This window comes from Sus scrofa, chromosome 3 (assembly GCF_000003025.6).
Source record: "Sus scrofa isolate TJ Tabasco breed Duroc chromosome 3, Sscrofa11.1, whole genome shotgun sequence".
Lineage (NCBI taxonomy): Eukaryota > Metazoa > Chordata > Mammalia > Artiodactyla > Suidae > Sus > Sus scrofa.
In genome coordinates this window covers 54,813,151-54,835,672 of record NC_010445.4, presented here as the reverse complement: position 1 = coordinate 54,835,672, position 22,522 = coordinate 54,813,151, and the positions used below count along the sequence as shown (strand labels likewise).

Genomic DNA, 22,522 nt, shown 5'->3' with positions numbered 1-22,522 from the left:
GTGGCTAAACTGATAAAGACAATTAAGTAACCAATGAATTCTGTTAATAAACTGTGTCAGATCATCTGTGATGGAAGGAAAGACATAAGAGGACCAGCTCTTTGCTACCTTAAGGAATGTGTAGCATTACAATGGCCCAAAGCCAATTTGGGTCTTGGCTACAATGTATGTAGCTCATTGCTACAAGAGCTACAATGTAGGTAGCTAGCTCTCTGCTACCCTAAGGAATGTGTGGCATTACAACTGGCCCAAATCCTAGATGCAGACTGGGAAATAAGGACTGGCATGCAAACACAAGAGTCTACCTGGAAAAACTCACTGAGTATCCAAGAAATGCTATCAATGGTATGCACATGGGATTTTTCCCTCTTTAACATTCATTGATTTGAGCGCCCCAAATGCAAGTCTTGTGCACTCCCTTAGACTACTTATTTTCTAAAGTTTTAGATTTCACCTTTAAAATAACACCACACAGAAAATATAAAAAGACCAACCTACCACAAAACCATACTACCAATACTTAACAAACTACCCATACTGCCAAAAACCACGAAACAACTAAATCTCAACGAGCTCAGTACTGCCTGCCTCAACATCTACTCATGGCACACAAAATACTAGAATCTCAGCATTTCTCTTAAAAGATTTAATGACCAAAAAACACTTTAGGAAATCTGGACAATACAGGTAAACAAGAAGCATAAAGATGTATCTGTAATCATTCTCCTTTGTACTTATAGCATGTAAACAGACGATTAAAACAAACAAAAAGAATGTAATCCCAAAAAGGCCCTCAGAAATGTCCACTGGCTTTCCTTTCGTCTTAATTTCACTGAAATCATTTCTAAAATAAGCCTGAGAGATTTTATAATCGAAAGCTGGGGACTTAAAATAATTGGGACAAAATTTAACTGTATGCCTTCCATTCTACTGCATATCTAATTTTGACCATTTTCTGATTAGAATTTTTCTGAAAAACTAATTAAAAAAATTTTTTTGGCTTTAACGACCCCTATGAAGAAACTGAACAATACCAAATAATTTCTAAGCAAATAATTTCTCAAGGAATTTAACTTGGGGGGACGTGAAAAGCTTAATAGTATTATTAATTAGTACGATTTATGATTTTTATTAGTAGCCAAAATTTAAGAGAGAGAAGAAAAAAGTCTCTCATATGAAACAGGTTCAACAAAGATATGGGAATGACTGCTGGTATTTATCTTCTTATTGGAATAATTAAAGTCCGACAGCTTCTTACTCCAGTGAGTCCTTCACATCTTCAGCAACACAAACTTTAGTGTCCTTACTGTAACCCATGACCAAGCAACTAGTACCTGAGAGGCCTCCATGAAATGATGTTCATGATTTTCACCCCCAATGCAAATTTATGCAAAGCAAACTAATCACACCTTTTAAAACATTCTTCATTCTCTTTCCCAGGAAAATAACACCATCAATTCAACAAAGCACAACTCTAAACCAGTCATTTGTATTACACTCGCGTTTTGCTGTAAGAAGTCACTGGTAACTTTTACAACCCTTGAATGAAAGAGTTAATTATTACAACTCTGCCGTTATTCCGTAACAATACCAACAGTCAACTGTGGAAGTCTTTAAAGGGAGCACTAAGACAGCTTATTATCTGTACCTGCTCTGCCTTTAAGGAGTTTATTCTGGTAATACTGCCACTCCAACTGGGGGTTGGCACCAGGACACAAAGGGGCCCTTCCAGTGCCTCTGTTACTTGTAACAGCAACTGGTTTTCCTGTAAGGAAAAGAATACGATTAGTTTTAAATCTAACTACAGGAATGTTAACACTGACAACATGTAAAGGAAACATTTTTAGAAGATTTTAAAAATATGACTTTTTTTCTTTTTAGATTTAGGTATTAAAACAGAAAGGAGCTAATATTTTCCAAGATTATCGATCACTATGTGAAAGTTATCTAAATTTCTCTGCACCCCTCCCAAAATTAACTATTTACAAGAATTCTGATGCATTTATTCAACTTAACAGAAACACTATCATAGCTTTCCATGGTTTTTATTTCGTTTCTTATAGTAGAAAAACGACAACTCAGATCGTAGATTCAGAGTGGTTGGGGTGGGAGAGAAAGAAAAACTGTATCTAGATTTTTTTATATTTCTGGTATCAGAAAATTAGAGCAATTATCTAATCTTTATTTTTACAGCAAGAAGGAAAACAAATTAAACATATAGGCAGAGGACTATTGGACCTACTATATAATCAAAGGGGAGTATACATAGTCTCAAACTTTTAAAGTATAAAACCTTCCACAGATCTTTCCCTTGATTGTGAATGTGTTAAGGTAACTCTAAGTTTTTAAACCAACAGCATGGTTAATATATATATATTTTTCACTGAATGCATTCGCTGTGAGTACCAAAAAAAAATGCATCAGAACGACACTCAGGGGTAACATCAGCTCTTTTAACATTCTTAACACATCTATCAGAGCTGAAGCAGTAACTACTCTTGACACAAAGTCCTTGTATTAACCCCAGCAGCCTTTTTGCTTTCCTTAAGGAAAGAACTGACTCTCAAAAGAAAACCCTAATAGAATCTCCTTTGGACACAGAGAGGACAACTGAAAAATCCAGAATAAATGTTTTCAAAAGTATTGATTATAATCACAATTACCTAAAATTCCCATCAAAACAAAGACTTCACAGATGACAATACATTTTAGCAATATTCAGTAATACGAAATTATTCTACAACCCAAAACCTGGAATGTTCCCTAGCATCAGGACAGTTAATTAAGTTATTCAAGAGAAATAAGTGACCTCAACTTGCAAGGACATATGCTACCATAAAATTTCTATTTATTGACAGAGTAACAGTAAATATAGATAAAAATATAGAAAATGCCCAACATATGCCCCCATCTACATTAGTCTTAGTTGACAGATACTTCAGCTAAAGATAAATAGTCTTCCCTAAAGACGTGATCTCTACAGGGAGGAAAAAAACCTTCTAATTTCTCCTCTATCTTTCTTGATAATGGAGCCCAAAAAATTTGGAAGCAGGAACTGAGTTGGTCATGGAAAATTAGATTAAGTATTTCTTAAAGAATAGTTTGTGATCCCTTAGAATACACAGTTACAAAATACATCAATTTTTCTTAATACATAAATAAGAATACAGACCTTTGAGATCTGGTCTATTTCGTATACCCACTGACACAAAGAAGCAATCCATATCAACATGCATTATACAGCTCTGATGTCTGGGTGAACTCAATACTGACATATTTCCTAGAAGGAAAAAGAGAAAGTTCAAACCCCAAACTAACTTTTAATACTTAAAAAAAAAATCAGGTCTAGTTAATTTTATAAATTATACTCTTAAATGCTTACAAGCAGAGTGAAGCTTTTAAAAAGTATAGATTCTGGAGTTCCCATGGTGGCTCTGTGGCAATGAGCCTGACTAGTAGTATCCATTCAGCCCTGGACTCACTCAGTGGGTTAAGGGTCCTGTGTTGACGTGAGCTGTGATGTAAGTCACAGACATGGCTTGGATCTGGCATTGCTGTGGCTGTGGTGTAGGCCAGCAGCTGTAGCTCTGATTCAACCCCTAGCCTGGGAACTTCCATATGCTGCATGCAGGTGTGGCCCTAAAAAGCAAATAAAATAAAAGTATAGATTCTATAATTATTTCCTGCACCTCAAGAGAAATCAAATTTCAATTTCTTTAGCTCTAAAAATAATTCACAGATACAAATTCAGTTTCCAAACAAAATTTAAAATCAACTGTGAAGTCTAAAGTCTAACAACTAAGAGTTTGTCTAAGTGCTTATTTCAAAATTATTTGTGTGAATAGTTTATAAAAACGTATAATGGTGTTTTTATATATTTAATTCCACAGAGCTAAATAACTTTAGATGATCACTCTTCCATGCAGTCAACAACATTCTTTGATTAAAAAACAGTAAATGTACTACTATTAAGTGCTTGGTAGGTGTCAGGCACTATTATAAAAAGTTTACATGGGTTGATTTATTTAATTCTCACAACAACACTATGAGATAGGTAATCTTATATTCCCCATTCTGCAGATTAATAACTTAGCTCAGCCAGCCAGTAAAAGGCTGAGCTGGTATTCAATCCAAGGCAGTCGGATTTCAGAGCCCACCAGCCAATCACGGTGATGATCTCACAAAGGAGTTTTCCTCTGACGATTTAAGAATAACAGTCCTGAGGTTAATCTTCATAACATGCTTCCAAAACTTTACATTTATTCTCCCAAATGTTCAGACAACTCTATTTACCAAATTGTGATTGTGAAGGCGTTTACCTAGTTCTAACTGCAAGGCACGAGGCCTTTGTCCATATGATCTTCCTCTCCTGACCGGAAACTGAGGCTCAGAGAGGTAAACCCATGTGCCCGTGGGCCTGCATCATCAGAGGGGAGGAGCCTGGGTTTGGATTCAGGCTGTTACCTAACTCCAAAGCCATGGACTCCCTTCCTATCCTCTGTATCACCTAGAGAAATAACTTATAAACTAAATCTTAACAACAATAATTCTGCTGTATGAAAGTATTATTTAAGCATAAACAACCCAAAATAACAGCTTTAAAGATTTAAGTAATACAGAATGCATATACTAAATGCCTAATGAATGCTTTCATTTCACAATATAAGAAGTTCTCATTTTATTCCCATTCATGGAACTGAATCTTAACAGCTCTTTGAAGCTTTCAAAATTAAATAACCTTTAGACTACAAGGCCAAGGCATGATATAAGGATAATTTAATACCTGTAACATTATTCTGAAATATTTCATAAATAATAAAAAGCATCTGGAACATGTAAAACACAGCAAAACACAAGAGAAAAAAAATCCACATGCAGAGGCTTTGTCACATTCTGGGGGAACCATGAGTTTCTCTCTGCACCTCAGTTTCCACAGCAATAAATTAAAGGGTAATACTAGGTTTCTCTGAGAGTCTTCCCATTTGGGGAGTATGGGGATGTGGAATCAAACAAAACGTGTAATCCATAAAAAGCAACTAAAACCTCACACCAGATACCAATTTATAATAACAGTCACAGAAATACAATTGCGTATTGCTGGTTTTGCTTATTGGTTTTGTTTTTGGCTGCACTTGAAGCCATGTGGAAGTTTCCAGGCCAGGAATGGAACCTGTGACACAGCAGTGACTCAAGCAACTGCAGCAGTAATACCAGATCCTTAACCTGCTGAAGCCCAAGGGAACTCCTGTTGGTTTTGGTTTTGATTACAAGTATTAAAAAACAAAATACAATTAACCAATCTACTTATATGCGAAAACACTTAATCTCACTAAGAGTTTACCACTGTAATTACAATACCTCTTATGTCAAAGTTATTTAATTATTTAAAAATTCTGATGCAAGCTTTTAGAAATGAACAGTTACTCTGACCAAACCAATTCATTCTTACAAGAGTTTAAGCACCAAATACATATTTTACAGTTCAAAACCTCAACAACTGATAAGGTCTATATAAAGAATGAATGCTCAGGATCCCAATCTCGTTACTATTTAAATTACCAAAAAATTTTCAGTTAGCTACAATCAAATCTAATTCTATAAAAGATATTTTAATAACTCTCCATAACAAGTTATACTTACTATTACCTACACAACCTGATATTCCGAAAGACTTTCACGTTATGAGAGCTTATTATTATTTTTTTTAATGGCTGCACCTGTGGCATATGGCGGTTCCTGGTCCAGGGACTAAATCTGAGCCACAGCTATGACCTACACCGCCAGATCCTTTAACCCACTATACTGGGCTGAGGATAGAACCTGCACCTCTGCAGTGACCAAGCCACTGAAGTCAGATTCTTAACTCACTGCCCTACAGTAGGAACACCACAAGAGCTTAGTATGGATCAGAACACCAATGACAGATTAAGAACAAAATGATCAAGCATGATTGTTTAAGAAAACAATTTTAGTAAGTATCTACCTGTGTCAGTTACAACAAGTGCAGACCTGCCTGTTTTCATTTTTTTTAACTTTTCCCTTCCTGGAAAGATACCACTACTTTGTCTCTGCAGGGTATTGACAAACTCAGTCAGTTCACACTTCCACATGGATATGTGATGCAGTCTCGAACGAGAGTAGAAGTCCGAGATGAAGTTGCAGTCTGAGGGTCTGGGTGGCACTGAGGGTGCTGCCTTGCTCGGCATGGGTACTGAAGAAGTGCTCCTTGTGCTTGAAGGCCCCTGAACAGTGGAGTGGTGTGCACCATTGACTCGAGTGTTGCTGTGCAAAGGTGCTAAGGAGAAAGAATTAGTTCTGTGTGCATTCTGCAGAGCATCTGTGCTTCTGGAACTTTGCTGGGACTGCTGCATGGCACAGTCCCGCAAGCCAGTGTTGCTCTGCTCGGCTGCTGCCTCTTCCTGGGCAGAGTCTGGGGACAGCCTGCTGGCAACACTGCTGCCCATGGGCACCAAGCAGTCCTGTGTCTTTAAGGCACCGTTAGAGCTATGACTGTGTCCATTACAAATGGCACTGCTGTCTCTGGGATGCGGAATTCCATTTTGTTTCCTTCCTGGAAAGATCGGCTCTAGCTCCACAAAACCATTATCTGCATCTTCTTCATTCCAGGTGTTCACTCCATTGACTTTGACTTCATTTTCTGTCTCAATCTTCTTAATTATGTGATTTCTAAAGCAGGAAAAAAAAATTTGTTCAAATTAATAATGTCTTGTTTTCAAGATAAAATAATTTTTCATTTAAGTACTGTCTTGGAGTTCCCTGGTAGCCTAGCAGTTAAGGATTTGAGACCATCACTGCTATGGCCTGGGTTTGATCCCTGGCCCAGGAACTTCCATATGCTAAGGGTGCAGCCAAAACAAACAATTTTTCATTTACCTACTGTCTTATTTAGTGATACACACTTTAATATTCACCCACCAAATCTGAATTATTAAGCCAAACATTTTTTTATTATTGCTCTTCTAACAAAAGATAATTTTTTACTAAGCTGAAGGAGCAAAGCAACTAGGAAAATTCAATAACCGCCTTTTAGTTTAGTTTTGTTTTTTTCTTAATTGCAGACACTCCCAAAGAAGAAACACTGGTATCTTTTTGAGATTGAACAAAGTTCCAAGAAATCCTTTTTATTTTTCCCCACTAAAAATTGGAATCTTTGAGTATTAAATATCCGGTTTGTAGCACAGTGTCTGGCACTTACTAGGTAGTCAATAAATATTTACTGAAATAATACAAAATGAATAATTCCCATAAAATGGGTAAGAAATCTTAATCCCAGTTTTTTTTTTTTTTTTTTTTTTTTTTGTCTTTTGTCTTTTGTTGTTGTTGTTGTTGTTGTTGCTATTTCTTGGGCCGCTCCCACTGCATATGGAGGTTACCAGGCTAGGGGTCGAATTGGAGCTGTAGCCACCGGCCTACGCCAGAGCCACAGCAACGCGGGATCCGAGCCGCGTCTGCAACCTACACCACAGCTCACGGCAACGCCGGATCGTTAACCCACTGAGCAAGGGCAGGGACCGAACCCGCAACCTCATGGTTCCTAGTCGGATTCGTTAACCACTGCGCCACGACGGGAACTCCCAATCCCAGTTTTAATTTTAGTTTTATGCAAGGACTGTTCACCACCTTAAATCTAATACTGCTACAATCCTGAGGCTGGTTATTTTCCCTCAGAAAATGACTGAAAGACTGCCATTAAATCATAAATGGGGCTAACTGCTATATGAGTAGACAAAAAGTAAAAAAAGTCAGGTCAGTGTGTATGATTAATTCAATAAAATTTATACCTAGGAAGATGAGGATGTTTGCCCTATTGACAAGGGAATTAGCACCTGGTTTCTAAGAAAAGCACTATAACACCAGGGTGGAAGGTCCAGATCAATCTGGATTAAGTGTCCTGATGACAGGTTTATAAATGCAGGAATTATGACAAATGTTATGCTAAACTCACATCCTGGCTCCTCTAGATGTCCGCTTAGTAATGTTCTGTAATAAAGACAAAATTCATTGGCATTCATAAGAATCATCTAAGTAACAAAAACAAAAACCTGAATTACAAAGCAGTAATTCAGTCCACCTAGAAAAGTCCAGAGCATTTGTCCAATTAGAGCTCAGGCTCCAGAGGAAGGCTTGCACACAGCAAAGCAGCACAGGTGATGTGACCTCTGCAATACCCAACTTGGTCTAAAATTTCTCCTCTTAATACTGACTGGGTATATTAGTAATGAGTCTCACTACATAGAAAAACCACCCTGGAGCTGATGCCAAACATTTCCACCCATTTCTAGGGTGGCTGTGGCACTGGCCAACCTTCTCATGGAATCTGACAGCCAACCGAGTAAATCCGATCCTCACAGATGATCACACCAGTGAAAGAGAAAAAGACCAACTGGAAATGATTAAAAGAGGAAAGAGAAGTTCTCTCGTGGCCCAGTGGGTTAAGGATCTGGCATGGTCACAGGGTCGCTGCTGTGGGGCTGTGAGGGAACTAGTGCCTGAAACCGCCCACCTGGCCAGGCATGATAACAGCTGGCATGAGCTGTCTTGCAGCAAGAGACCCAGATAAGGAACACAGTGCTGCCTTGAAAACTAACCAGAGAGCCTGGGAAGATCCAATAGGAGGAAGGATCCCACCAACATCCCAGGATCCTTGGTGCTGGAATCCATCTTGGCTGAGAGGTGCACACCACCAGGAAGGACCCCCGAGTCAGACCAAGTACGGGCCGAGCAAGACAACTGGCCAGAGACAACCCAGAACCTAACCCCAATGCCATAAAACCTGAGACTGAAAGCCTCGTGGCTAAGCAGCTCTCCTGGTTCCCTCACACTGCTGCTCTCCGCCCGGGCGCCCCTTCCCAATAAAGTCTCTTGCTTTTTGTCAGTACGTGTGTCTTCTTGGACAGTTCATTTCCAAGTGTTAGACAAGAGCCCATGCTCAGGCCCTGGAAGGGATCCCCCTTTCTCCAACAATGCAGGGTTCAATCCCTGGCCCGTGAACCTCGACATACTGTAGGCATGGAAAAAACAAAAACAAAAAAAAACCCCAAAACCAAAAAAAGAAAGAAAAACTAATATGACACACATCAGAGAAGTCTGGCCTTGAGATAAAGAGAGAGTAAGGGAGCAAAAAGTCATATAAAGGAATTTCAAAGAAATTTATAAAATGCATTGAACATATCAAAAACTAAAGCTCCTAGAAAGCAATGAAAGTGAACTCAGAAAAGTCTTAAAACTAGTTTTCTATGTTGTCATCTATTAAGATTCTTTACATGTATATTAGCAACACATGCAACAGGTATAGACACACTGGCAAGAAAACACATTGCTCCCACCCATTCTTTTTGCACTAAGGTGTTTCAGTCTAGACAAATGGATCTCTACAAAGTCGCTGTACTGGAAAGAAATCACAGGTGGATATACATTTATTAGGCAACATCATAAATATACCAATAAGTAAAATCTAGTAATAGCTAATTTCTTCCTAAAACTGACACAAAGAATTTCAAACACATATGTATTTTCTTTTATTAGTGGAGTATGAAAAAAAAAGTTGCGTATTCAGAAGGTTTTCTGGTATTACTTGTACATAGTGATCATGCTAAAAAAAATTTAAAGTTTTAGGTAACATGAAAAACAAATACGCTTATAAGTGAAAACAAGTTAAAAAACAAATGACAACAAAACTACAGATGGTAGTGATACTGGATCCTCCCAAGTTAATTAGACTCCTGGTTTTTTGGACAAATACATAAAACTCCCAAAGCAAGCAATTTAAAATAAGGAGAAGGCTTATGATAATGAACCACCTGATATACAAGTTAAGGCAACACAACAATTAACTGTGAAGCCAATTTACCCAGGATTACTGCAATTAAAGCTTAAATCAATATATTTAAAAAAAATTAGACATATGGAATAAAGTCTAGATTCACCTTGAACTCTATAACCTTAAGAGTTATCAACTAAAGTTTCATTGATATAAAATACTTCCATATTTAGAATTGTTACTGATTTAGAATTTTCAAAATTAACCTGGAAATGCTAATATTTTCATTGATCGTCTTTTCTATGCAACAACACATAACAAAAGTAAAGATGGAGTAGTTAGTTCAGTGTTCAAGAAAGCAACATTCTGTAGAAAATTACATGTGTCAAAAATAATTACTTTCAAGAAACTCTATGGAAAATTTCACTTCTAGTAATTTAAGATCCATTAGTTGAACACATGAATCTAATGTGACTGGAAAAGCTTTCTTGTTTACATTTTATTTATGAAACTCCCACCATAAACTTTCAGGTTAAGACAACCACACCCATATTTTAAAATGATTCATACAGATGAAGAATCAGGTTTTATATTTACTTCTACCTCCAGTAGAGCAGGGGGCCCTTCCCACTGTTAAAAATCAGCTCTGTAGTGTCCCCTAATCTAAACACCCTCAAACTTACACCCTGTTGTTGAGCTGTTTGGCGATGCTGCTGGGCCCTGGTAGGGAATCCTCAGGTTTGCACACAGGATTAAAGTTGAGACCTTTCTGTAAGGTGGACTGCTTGCTGTATAGCTGATAGGGAATGTAGGACAGGAGTCGTCCAGCTTTGATGCTAAAACAAAAAAGTAACCCAATTTAAGAGTTTACTACTTGGGAAATGACCACACACACAAATCAATGTATTGTTTTTCTAGCTTACTCCTTCTCCCTTTTAGTTTTCCTAATAAAATATAATCTTAAACACTTAAGAACAAGACATTCCATCCATGAAAAGTCATATGCCTGAAATTTTAAAAATTAGCGGCCAACAATCTCACATTGAGGAAAAAACAAAAACTATAGAGTAGGATGAGAAAAACTGTAAGCACAGAGTTGGACTAGTCAGTATTTTAACCATTGTGACTTTAATGTTAACCACAATCCCCCCAATGACTTATAGAATCATCAAGAATTTCTCAAATCCTATCCTACACATTAACTTTTTCCAGAATAAGGAAACTGGATGAGGATTAAATTTCTGAGATTCAGAATGGATCTATTAAATGTGAAAAACTGGAAAATTTTAAAAAAGACAAAGAATCTTAACTTCAAGAGTAACAAACAATTTATATTATTTTACATATGTAAGAGTGATACAAACAAGGCCACCTGACAGAACTCTGAGAGGGCAGAAGCTATCATGTGTATATCACTATAGACATATATCACTGAATATGTATCAAATATCATCAGTAAAAACCTGGGAACCCCAGTATTACAGTCCTAGATGGTACTGACACATTAACTGATACTTCCAGACACCTACTGCACTTCAGAACTAAAACCAATTTGATTAAGCTGCCTTAAACTGATTTTTGCCTTCTAATAAACTAAGTTACACATGGTTACTGTAATTAAAACTATCATTTTCATTTCAAATTTTAAAATAGCCAACTAATATACTTAGGCTAACATCCAAATTTCAAAACAGGCTCCTTAGGAGTTCCCATCATGGCGCAGTGGAAATGAATCCGACTAGGAACCATGAGGTTGTGGGTTTGATCCCTGGCCTCGCTCAGTGGGTTTAAGTATCTGGTATTGCTGTGGCTGTGGTGTAGGCCAGCAGCTATAGCTCCGATTAGACCCCTAGCCTGGGAACCTCCATATGCTGCAGGTGTGGCCCTAAAAAGCAAAAACAAAACAAAATAAAATAAAACAAAACAGGCTCCTTGAGTATCAGGAAATATTTCAGAGCACATGTGTGTCTTTAAACCTAAAACATATATTAAGAAATCCTTTAATTATTTAGGAAAAAAAATAGTAACAAAATACTTTCTTATTATCTTATAAAGTCAAGAGTTTTGACATTTTTATTTTCTCAAAGAGCACTCCACGAAACTTAAAAATATAAACAAACCACGTAAGAAATGACTGAATTGGCTTTAAAGTTTCTTTTAAATATTGGGTCAAGAAGTGAATACAGAAAACCATATTGATGATGATGATATACTCTAAATAGGGAACTATATAATGTTACAGACTATGTCTTCTTTGTAATTTTATATATTTTATATATATATATGGCAATTCTACTTTATGCACCTTAACTTCAGGTGGAATTACTAAATATGCTGAACTACTAAATTATGATGGCAGAGAACATACTGGTGACAACACACCTCAATTTTCTAAATAGATTTACTATCGGGCCAGAAGTTAACTTTTCTTCCTTTAACAACTGGTCTCAACTGCCTGGCTCTTAGAGTATTACCTATCTCACCTTCTCCATCCTACAACCCCTCCCTCCAAAGCAGAGGGACTTAATCCCAGCCTTAGCCTCTGCCCGTTTCATCAGGCACAGTGTAGCTATAATTAAGGGGTGAATGGAGACTGAAACTGTGACATGTGTCAGATGCACATGTGAAGTAAAACCAAAGTTCAATGAAGCCTGGACACCCCTTGTTATCGTGCTGGCTTCTCCCACCCTGCTGACAGTTTGCTGGGCAGCCCAGACGTTATAAAGGTGCTCTGGTCAACACTGATCAAACATGACTCTTAAAAAGGGCCATGTCACCTGGCAGAATTTAAGGCTTATGTAACTAAGTCTTCAGAGACTGGTATAAAATAAGAGAGCCAATTTAAATACCACAGGTCTCAAAGCAGACATCCTCAGAGATACCTAGTAAAAGGAACTAAAGCCCAATGCACTACAGTTAGACAAGAAATTCTTCTAATTTCAAGCCCAAACCACTATATACTTGCTGTACATTCCTATTACCCCTGCTTATCCACTTATCCATCTATAGACATAGGGAGAGAAACATTATCTGAAAGCGTATTTTTAAAAGATCTTTTAAGAAATCTTTCAGGCATTAAATTCTAACATTTTTTAATTTCACTGCTTATCCAAAGTCAAAGGAATTGTATCTATGTTTTCTATTTTTCCTACCAAAAAAAAAAAAAAAAAAAAAAAAGGGGCCAAATATCCAAATCCAAATTTCAAAACAAAAAGGAGTTTCGCTTTACCAAAAGAAATTATGACGACATGGCATCATGGCTTCTTTACATAGTGAGTTTTCTTTCCATGTACACTGAAAATATATTCTGATATATTAAAGAGTTTACATTCTACACAATAGATCAGACACATACTCACTGCAAGTGAAGTATTCGGTTACCTTGGAGTCTTAATTCTTGCTTTGTCCTAGAGCCCTGGTAAAGTTATCTCTAAAGCAAAACTTTGTATCTAACAGTTCTCCAAATCATTGCCTTGTTCCCTATGCTGACAATGAATTTACACTGACAGTTATAATCAGAATCTGGGAAAGTTTGCAAAAATTAAGATACAACAACAAATCACTACATTAATTTCCATTTCAAACCTTTTATTATAGTTATAGTAATAGCATTTTTTTAGATGAAGCAGTTCTATATGTCAACTGCTTTTATGGTTTCGGTCAATGTCCCAAGTCACTCGCTACTAGAAAAACAGTATCTAACACTTGTTGTATGTATATACCCATATGCCCATCTTCTTCCTCGCTCAAAAATAGATTTAAGACAAGAAACGAAGTCATTACATGCCAAGGAAAAACCAAGCTGTTTTTGCCTATTATTCCACCATTTAGCAAAAATCATCTTTTTTTTTTTTTTTGGTCTTTTTAGGGCCTCAACCTCAGCACATGGGAGGTTCTCAGGCTGGGGGTAGAATCAGAGCTACAGCCAAAAGCATACACCACAGCCACATCAATGCCACATCCAAGCCAAATCTGTGACCTACACCACAGCTCACAGCAATGCCGGATCCTTAACCCACTGAGCAAGACCAGGGATCAAACCTGCGTCCTCATGGATACTAGCTGGGTTCCTTACCACTGAGCCACCACAGGAACTCCAAGCAAAAATCATCTTCATGCATTTAAAATTAAAATTCCTTTTGCCCCCCTCCCCCATTATCTAACCTTTCCAACCACTCACCAAGCTCAGAAAAGGAAATAATGGGTGTGAACATATGTATGTGACTTTTTGCCCTTCAGCATGTAAGGTCCATATTGCTTTTTATTTTTTACCATAGATACTGAAAGTTAAGCTATTCATATTAATTATTTAGTTTGTGAATATCTATTTTCTAATAAAATATCACCTACATCAAGTCATTGAGGGAGAACTGAAATGTGTATACTGGTTAGTTGGCCAAGTAAAAATAATTTCAGAAGAATTCTGTATTGCTGTGAGAGAAAAAAGTAAACAACCCAAGATTAATTAAAAAAAAAAAAAAGCCGTATCGGAAGCTAGACTCATGCACGTTTTCCAAGAAGAATTGAGGCAAGTCACGAAAATGTAAGTGAAAAAAAAAAAATCATGACATAAAATTGTAATCAACTTTTATTTGACTTGGAATTCTCTTGTGGAGCAGCAAGGTTAAGGATCCGGACCATTTACAGCTCAGGTCACTCCTGTGGCACAGGTCCAATCCCTGGACCAAGAATGTCTGCATGCCACAGGCATAGCCAAAAAATTCAAAAACAAACAAATACAAAACCACCCTTTGGAGTTGCATTCCTTGAGTGTTTACAAGGAATGTAATTAGAAACAAAGCTGTGGTCTATATGAGATATGAAGTCTTCAGAGTGTCACAAGCAGGTGACAGATGCCCTAACACATACAAGGTGGGAGCTGAGAGTGAAAGGACATGCTGACGGGAGCCAGACACTCCTATCAGAAGACCCCCCCCCATCTCCGAGTCAGCATGAAGCTCCATCACCGCTCAGCTCACAGCAGACCTCCACAGCAGAGGAGGCAGGCCCCATGCCATGGAAGACTCTGCCTAACTGAGGCCCATGCACTCAGGCCTGATGAGCAGTATGGTTAAACACAGCAGTTTCTCAGAACTACTTCTGAGTTTCAATGTAAAATTGTCTAAAGGACTAAGACAAAAAATCGAAAATCACTAACTTCTACCATACCATATGCAAACATCAGATTTACAAGGCAAAGGCTTCAATAACATAATCTCAGACCTTAAACTAATGCACAAAGGCTCCTCATTAAAGGACTCCCCTGCCCCTCAGAAGCTGTGGCCCCATAATCATGCCTACATGAACTCAGGTTTAATGGCACCTACACAGACACCAGGGAATTCTAATCAAAGCAATCATCCCACACGCACAGAAGTTGTGGCTGCTTCTCAACTGCTCCAACTCAAAACAGGAAAACTAATTATAGAAGAGAATATCATGTATCATCAGTTAAACAGCTAATACAATGTTTACATTTCTAACTATAAAATCCCATTAAAGGAGTTCCCGGGGTGGCACAGCAGAAATGAATCCAACTAGTATCCATGATGATGTGGGTTCAATCCCTGGCTTTGCTCCATGGGGTCGGGGATTTGGTGCTGCTGTGAGCTGTAGCTCTGATCCAACCCCTAGCCTGGGAACCTCCATTTGCCAAGGGTGTGGACCTACAAAAAAAAAAAAAAAAAAAAAAATCTAGTTAAAATACTGCTGAGAAGAAGACAAGACTAACAAGACTGGGATTAGAGTGTGAAAGAAGGAGCCCAAGCTTCTGACATGGTAGACACTGGGCATTTATCTCACATATTAGGGTAAAGCCCACACTGATCCATTTCCACATGGGCCAATTTACCTATAACGACTTGAATAAATGGCAAAGAGCAGACCCAAATATGAGTCAGAAAATCTGGATTCTGAATTCTGTCATTCTTGGGCAAATCAGTTAACTTCATTTAGCCCTGCATTCTCACATATAACATAAAGCAAATAGGCCATATAATCATGATTCCAAAGTCACTTCAGTTACTTAAAAACAGACAATTAAGCCTGATTTCAAACTAAAATAAAATCCATTAAGATGAATGTTATAACCTGTAACTGCCTCAGCGGCATTTTTTATTATATTCTCTCTCTAGCTGCACTCAGGGCAGGAAGAACAGGTTAAAAAAGGGCTGTAAAGAAGCCCACTTTCTGAGCAAGTCAAGTCCCACCAGCAAGAGCCCCTTTTATCCCCACATTCATTCATGGACCTCCCCCATTCCTCCAAAGCCAAGCTAATACTCCCTGATCCAAATTCTAGCCCTAGCACAGTGAAAGGACTGTATTTAAGTGACAACACAGTTAAACTCTGGAATGATACTTTGTTTTTCCCTTTGGCAGCACCTGTAGCATGCAGAAGTTTCCAGACCAAGGATCCTAAGGAATTAACCTGAGCCACAGCAGTGACAATGCCAAATTCTTAACCACTAGGCCACAAGGGAACTCCTGATACTAATTTCTTACAGTGCAAACCTTACAATTCTTTTCTAAGGAGTTGCATGGCTAAAAGCCATGCTCATGAATCCCATATAATGAATGGAAAGTAGCTGGGTCATGGGGACACAGAACAAGGATCAGTGAGATGTTCTAGGGACCAGCCAACAACTTAATCTGCCGAGGCTTAAAAACTCTTAATCTGGGAGCTCCCGCCATGGCACAGAAGGTTAAGAAGCTGGCGTTGTCTCTGTAGCAGCAAGGGTTCGATCCCCAGCCCAGCACAGTGGGTTAAGGACCTGGCATTGCTGTGGCTGTGGTGTAGCTTGCAGCAACTTGGATTCAATCCCTGGCCCAGGTACTTTCACATGCCGAGGGCATGGCCAAAAAAGAGAAAACAGCAACGACAAAACTCAATGGAGTTCCCATTGTGGCTCAGTGGTAAAGAACCTGACTAGTGTCCATGAGGATGCGGGTTCGATCCCTGGCCTTGCTCACAGCATTGCCATGAGCTGTGGTGTAGGTCACAGACACGGCTTGGATCTGGCATCACTGTGGCTGTGGATAGGCTGGCAGCTGCAGCTCCAATTCAACCCCTAGCCTGGGAACTTTCATATGCTACACGTGCGGCCCTAAAAAAACCTCAATCTATTAGAATAATTTGGCTTTCTGATATAGTCAAATGCCTTTTTTTAAAAAAATGCACACCTGACTTTTTGGAATTTATTTTCTAATACTTGCTAGTTTATAGAAAAAAATAACAGTAGCTCCTTACATATTATGCCTCTATAATGTGTAAGGCATTGCACTAGATAGTTTGCACAAATTATTTCTAGTTCTCACATAACCATAGTGGGATGACAATAGTTGTCTTTTACAAATGAGGAGACAAAGTTCAGAACTGTTCCCCCAGCTCCACAAGATCACAGGGTTACCTAACTGCTGAGCTAAAACACAGATCCAGGTTACATCTCCACAGCCCAAACACAGCCTTTCCACTACAATATATTGCCTCTCCCAAATCTGCTATACAAAGGAAGTGAGCAATTCTAAATCTGCTGAATAAATTAATGGAAGGTACTAGAATTAATGAAATTTAGGATAAGAAAAACAGTTTGGCCGTTGACTTAAAAAAATAATTTCTGGGAGTTCCCATTGTGGTGCAGTGGTTAACGAATCCGACTAGGAACCATGAGGTTGCAGGTTCGGTCCCTGCCCTTGCTCAGTGGGTTAAAGGATCCTGCGTTGCCGTGAGCCGTGAGCTGTAGTGCAGGTTGCAGACGCGGCTGGGATCCCATGTTGCTGTGGCTCTGGCGTAGGCCGGCGGCTACAGCTCCGATTCGACCCCTAGCCTGGGAACCTCCATATGCCGCGGGAGCTGCCCAAAGAAATAGCAAAAAAAAAAAAAAAAAAGACAAAAAATAATTTCTAAGTTTTATTAACACTCCACTATACAATCTGACCATTCTCTTATGTAATGATTACAATCTATTCATATAGAGAATTAGGACTTTAATACTTTTGCTTTTTTTTTTTTTTTTTTTTGTGCTTTTTCTTGGGCCACTCCTGAGGCATATGGAGGTTCCCAGGCTAGGGGTTGAATCGGAGCTGTAGCCACCGGCCTACGCCAGGGCCACAGCAATGCAGGATCCGAGCCACGTCTGCAACCTACATCACAGCTCATGGCAACGCCGGATCGTTAACCCACTGAGCAAGGGCAGGGACCGAACCCGCAACCTCATGGTTCCTAGTCGGATTCGTTAACCACTGCGCCACGACGGGAACTCCTACTTTCCCTTTTAACGTTCATAAATCTAGCATTCATTCATATATATTATATATGAAACACTTAAATTCTGGCTTATCACCAAAGTTTCAGTGACACATTTAAACTGAGGAAGTTAATTTGAATGGCCACCACTGACTGGCAACATAAATTCCAAACTGACAGCCAAGGAACAATAATAACTGCCAAGTGGGAATGAGTAACAGTGCAATCTGCTCCCCTCTCCTAGTACTCCAGGTCCACACTGTCCTGATCATCTTTCCTCCCTTAGCATGTACTAACCTTTTTTTTTTTTTTTGTCTTTTTGCCCTTTCTAGGGCCACTCCCACGGCATATGGAGGTTCCCAGGCTAGGGGTCTAATCGGAGCTGTAGCCACCGGCCTACGCCAGAGCCACAGCAACGTGAGATCCGAGCCGCATCTGTGACCCACACCACAGCTCACGGCAATGCTGAATCCTTAACCCACTGAGCAAGTCCAGGGACCAAACCTGCAACCTCATGGTTCCTAGTCAGATTCATTAACCACTGTGCCACAATGGGAACTCCAGCATGTACTAACTTTTAACATATGATATAAATTTACTAATATATTACTTATTCTCTGTTTTCCCCAATAGAATGTAAGCTCCAAAAGGTAGGCGAGGGACCTCTGTTTTGTTCACTGATGTTTTTTAAGTAAAAAGAATAGTGCCTGCCCATAACAGGTGTACAAATATTTGCTGAGTGAACGACATGCTGAGTCCACCCCTCCCATCACTGCTTCCTGCTGCTTACTCGAGTCACCGCCCCTATTCCTGGGCAGATGAGGATGCAAAGAACACTGACAGCAAACCCCCGGCCACCCAAACTGTCATGCGAGGTTAAAGAGCACAGTACTGCTTAAGACAGTGACGACTCTTCAGTCTCAAGAAGCAATGCAAGTTAGATAAGTGTTTAGAATATAAATAAAAAGTATTGCAATTTTTAAAACTCATTAGTTTAATTAAAATTAGACTTACCTTTCCACAATCCATTCTGGTCGAATTACTTTTTCTCCTTTTAATTCTTTAATTTTGGCATTAGGAAGATTTGTAGCAATAATGTGTGTTGTTTTGGATCTTGAATAATACACATGATATTGGCCTCCATGCAACATCATTAGCTTTCTCAATTCTTCAGCAGACGGATCTGTAAAATTCAAATGAAAATATACGAAAAGTTTCACACAGAAGAAAGTAGAGAGCTCCAGCTGAACAATCTCTTAAACAGGATGACTTAAAGGACATATCACTGGTTTACTTTCTCCTTAGCTGTGCTTCCAGTAAACAAAGTGGGGAGCAAAATCACACAGTGATAGAGCCCCTTTGCTTTAGCACATCTGATTCTCCCTGCTGCTGGAGACAGTCAGCCAATCAAAACCATCTACTGCCAAGAGATGCCTAGAGGAGCAGAGCACCACCTCTATGATCAATCAAATACTAATGAGAGTGCAAATTTTTTTTTAACATTTTGTACACTTAGCCATATGACCTTGACATTTATATCTTACGTTTAAAATTGTTTACTATGACAGACTTACTATAAAACTTAATAGTCTTTACTCCTCCGAAACTTGTAATTTAAACTTTTAAGAAAATATGAGGAGTTCCCGTTGTGGCACAACAGAAGTGAATCTGATAGGAACAATGAGGTTGCAGGTTCGACCCCTGGCCTTGCTCAGTGGTTTAAGGATCCAGTGTTACCATGAGCTGTGGTGTAAGTCACAGACGTGGCTTGGATCTGGCATTGCTGTGGCTCTGGCATAGCCTGGCAGCTGTAGCTCTGATTAGACCCCTAGCCTGGGAACTTCCATATGCTGCAGGTGTGGCCCTAAAAAGACAAAAAGAAAAGAAAAGAAAATATTAGAAAAGTTAAAATAATCTTATATAGTTTCCTAGTATGAACGTGCATCAAAGCTGAAAAATAAACTTAAACAATACAAAAAAAAAAAAAAAAAGAATTGCAGGAGTTACTGTTGTGGCTCAGCAGGTTCAGAACCCAACACAGTGTTCCTGAGGATATGGCCCTGCTCAATGGCTTAAGGATCCAGCATTGCCATGGGCTGTACTATAGGTCCAAGAGGCAGCTAGGATTCAATGTTGCTGTGGCTATGGCTATAGCTCCGATTTGACTCTACCCTTGGAACTTCCACATGCCTCGGGTATTGCCCTAAAAAGAAAAAAAGAAAAAAAAAAGAATTGCAGACCAAGAAACAGTGTTTTTCCCAATTCTGTTTCAGATGATTTTATTTTTAATAAAACAACAGATATTACCCTAACAAGAAACAATGTGGTTTATACTTTCCCATAAAAAAAGTCTGACTCACTAAAGTTATGTTATGACTGGTATTACCTGTATCACGCTAAACCAATTATTTTCAATAGCTTTTTTATTTCTTCCACCTATTATGCTAATGAAAACGCTGTACCACACCTCCCCTGGTACCAGCTGTACCCCAGGGGTGGCGGGTGGCATCTCGAGGAGGCTGTGTGTCTACTTTATTATTCAAGCAACAGAGTTCCTTCAAGCACAAATAATGCAGGTCCAAGTATTTAAATAAATACCCTTATAACTATTCTAATGCTGTGAGTTTTGGTCTTTAGAGGAAGAAAAAAGCTAACAAAAGCACATAGAAACATGCCAGGTTTGATTACTTCTTGGTAAATTCTTATCTTATAGAATTCATTTGATGTACTGACTGAATACAATAGCACTGCTCAACAGAAATACAGTTGTTAACCACAAATACAAGCCACATACACAATTTAAAATTTTCTAGCAGTCTCATTAAAAATAGTAATAAATAAATAAAGTTAATTTCAGTAATTTAACTCAATAAATCTAGAATATCATCATTTCAACATGTAATTAATATATAAAATTGGGATATTCCATATTCTTTTCTTCATACTAAGTTAGCAGAATACAGCACTACTTTGCCTTCACAACACACATATACTTAGACTAGTCACATTTCATGTGCATAACACATGTGGCTGGTGACTACCAAATTGGACAGTACACTGGAAAGAGAAGTGAAACAACTTTTAAATAAAATTAATTCAAAATTCACAACTGAAGTTTTCAGGGGTTAGGGATCACAACTAAACTCAGCATCACAATGACTTCATATAAAATAGTGGAAACGAGACAGCTGGCCAGTCAGGAATTTATAGTTGACTTACATTCTCTACCTAATATTAAAGCGCCTGTTGACCCTATAAAACAACAGTGAAAAGAACCAAGTGAAAGGCTAGATGCAATGCTCTGTCACATGACTTAAACAGCAAACAGCAAGCTGTCAGGAGCACATCTTTCTGGCACTCACATTCATTGTACACTTTCCCCTCCACTAGAGCTTCTCTCTGAACTCTAACTACTGCAGAAATTTGGAATTGGAAAAGTTGGGGAGTTCATTGTTTTCACTGGATGAAGTTAAGAGAGCTCCTTCAAGTTTAATTCTGAAAACTCTGGAAAATTCTTTAGTGTGAAGTGGACCATGAGAACCAATCTAGTTAAAAGGTAAGATGATGTAGAGAACCAGACTGACCTGGGTTTAATCATGGCTTTAACATTCTTTAGACAAGCACTTGTTAACTTCCTTAAGCTCTCTTCTCTTTCTTTACAAACAAATATGGCTGTAAGGATGAAATGAGTGTGGCAGACAGAAAGCAAATGTTAACACAGAAGGAGAACCTGACAGTAACACAATAATAATGGGGGACCTGAACACCCCATTTACATCATCCAAACAGAAAATCAATAAGGAAACGTAGGTCTTAAATGACACATTAAACCAGATGGACTTAACCGCTATTTATAGAACATTCCTTCCAAAAGCAGCAGAATATAGTCTTTTCAACTGAATGTGAAATACTCTCCAAAAGATATCACATGCTGGGCCACAAAGCAAGACTCAGTAAATTTAAGAAAACTGAAATATCAAGCATCTTTTCCAACACAATACTAAGAAGCTAGAAATCAACTACAAGGGAAAAAAAACTGCAAAAAACCGCAAACATGTGGAGGCTAAACAATATGATACTAAAAACCAATAGACACTCAAGAAATCAAAGAAGATATCAAAATACACCTAGAGATAAACGAAAATGAAGACAAAACAATCCAAAACTCATGAGACACAGCAAAAGCAGTTCTAAGAGGTAAGTTTATAGTGATGCAAGCTCACCTCAAGAAATAAGAAAAGTCTCAAAAAAGAGAAAAGGCCCAAATCAATAAAGTAAGAAATGAAAAAGCAGAAACTACAACCAACACCATAGAAATACAAAGGCTCCTAGAAGACTACTACAAACAACTCTACACCAACATAAAGGACAACCTAGAAAACACATACAAATTCTTAGAAAGGAACAATCTCCGAAGACCAGGAAGAAATAGAAAATATGAACAGAAAAAATAGCAATACTGATACTGAATCAGTAATTTAAGAACCCCCAACAAGCAG

The 22,522-nt window shown here is 38.4% G+C and overlaps 1 protein-coding gene across 13 annotated transcripts in view; it reads right to left on the bottom strand.

Moving 5' to 3' along the window:
* REV1 (REV1, DNA directed polymerase) overlaps positions 1–22,522 on the bottom strand; it is an 87,103-nt gene that overhangs the window by 27,032 nt on the left and 37,549 nt on the right. For 9 of the 13 annotated variants that reach the window (XR_002342523.1, XR_002342524.1, XM_021087182.1 and 6 more), the window contains 5 exons: positions 19,038–19,206; positions 10,465–10,617; positions 5,984–6,687; positions 3,173–3,280; positions 1,649–1,765 (listed from right to left, as the gene is read on the bottom strand). Coding sequence is in view for 10 of the 13 variants with exons in the window: in XM_021087182.1 (XP_020942841.1) it covers positions 1,649–1,765; positions 3,173–3,280; positions 5,984–6,687; positions 10,465–10,617; positions 19,038–19,206 (1,251 nt within the window). In the remaining 3 variants the exon portion in view is untranslated. Of the gene's footprint in view, positions 1–1,648; positions 1,766–3,172; positions 3,281–5,983; positions 6,688–10,464; positions 10,618–19,037; positions 19,207–22,522 lie in introns of those variants that run through there. The other 4 variants (XM_021087184.1, XM_021087187.1, XM_021087188.1 and 1 more) reach the window with 2 other exon arrangements.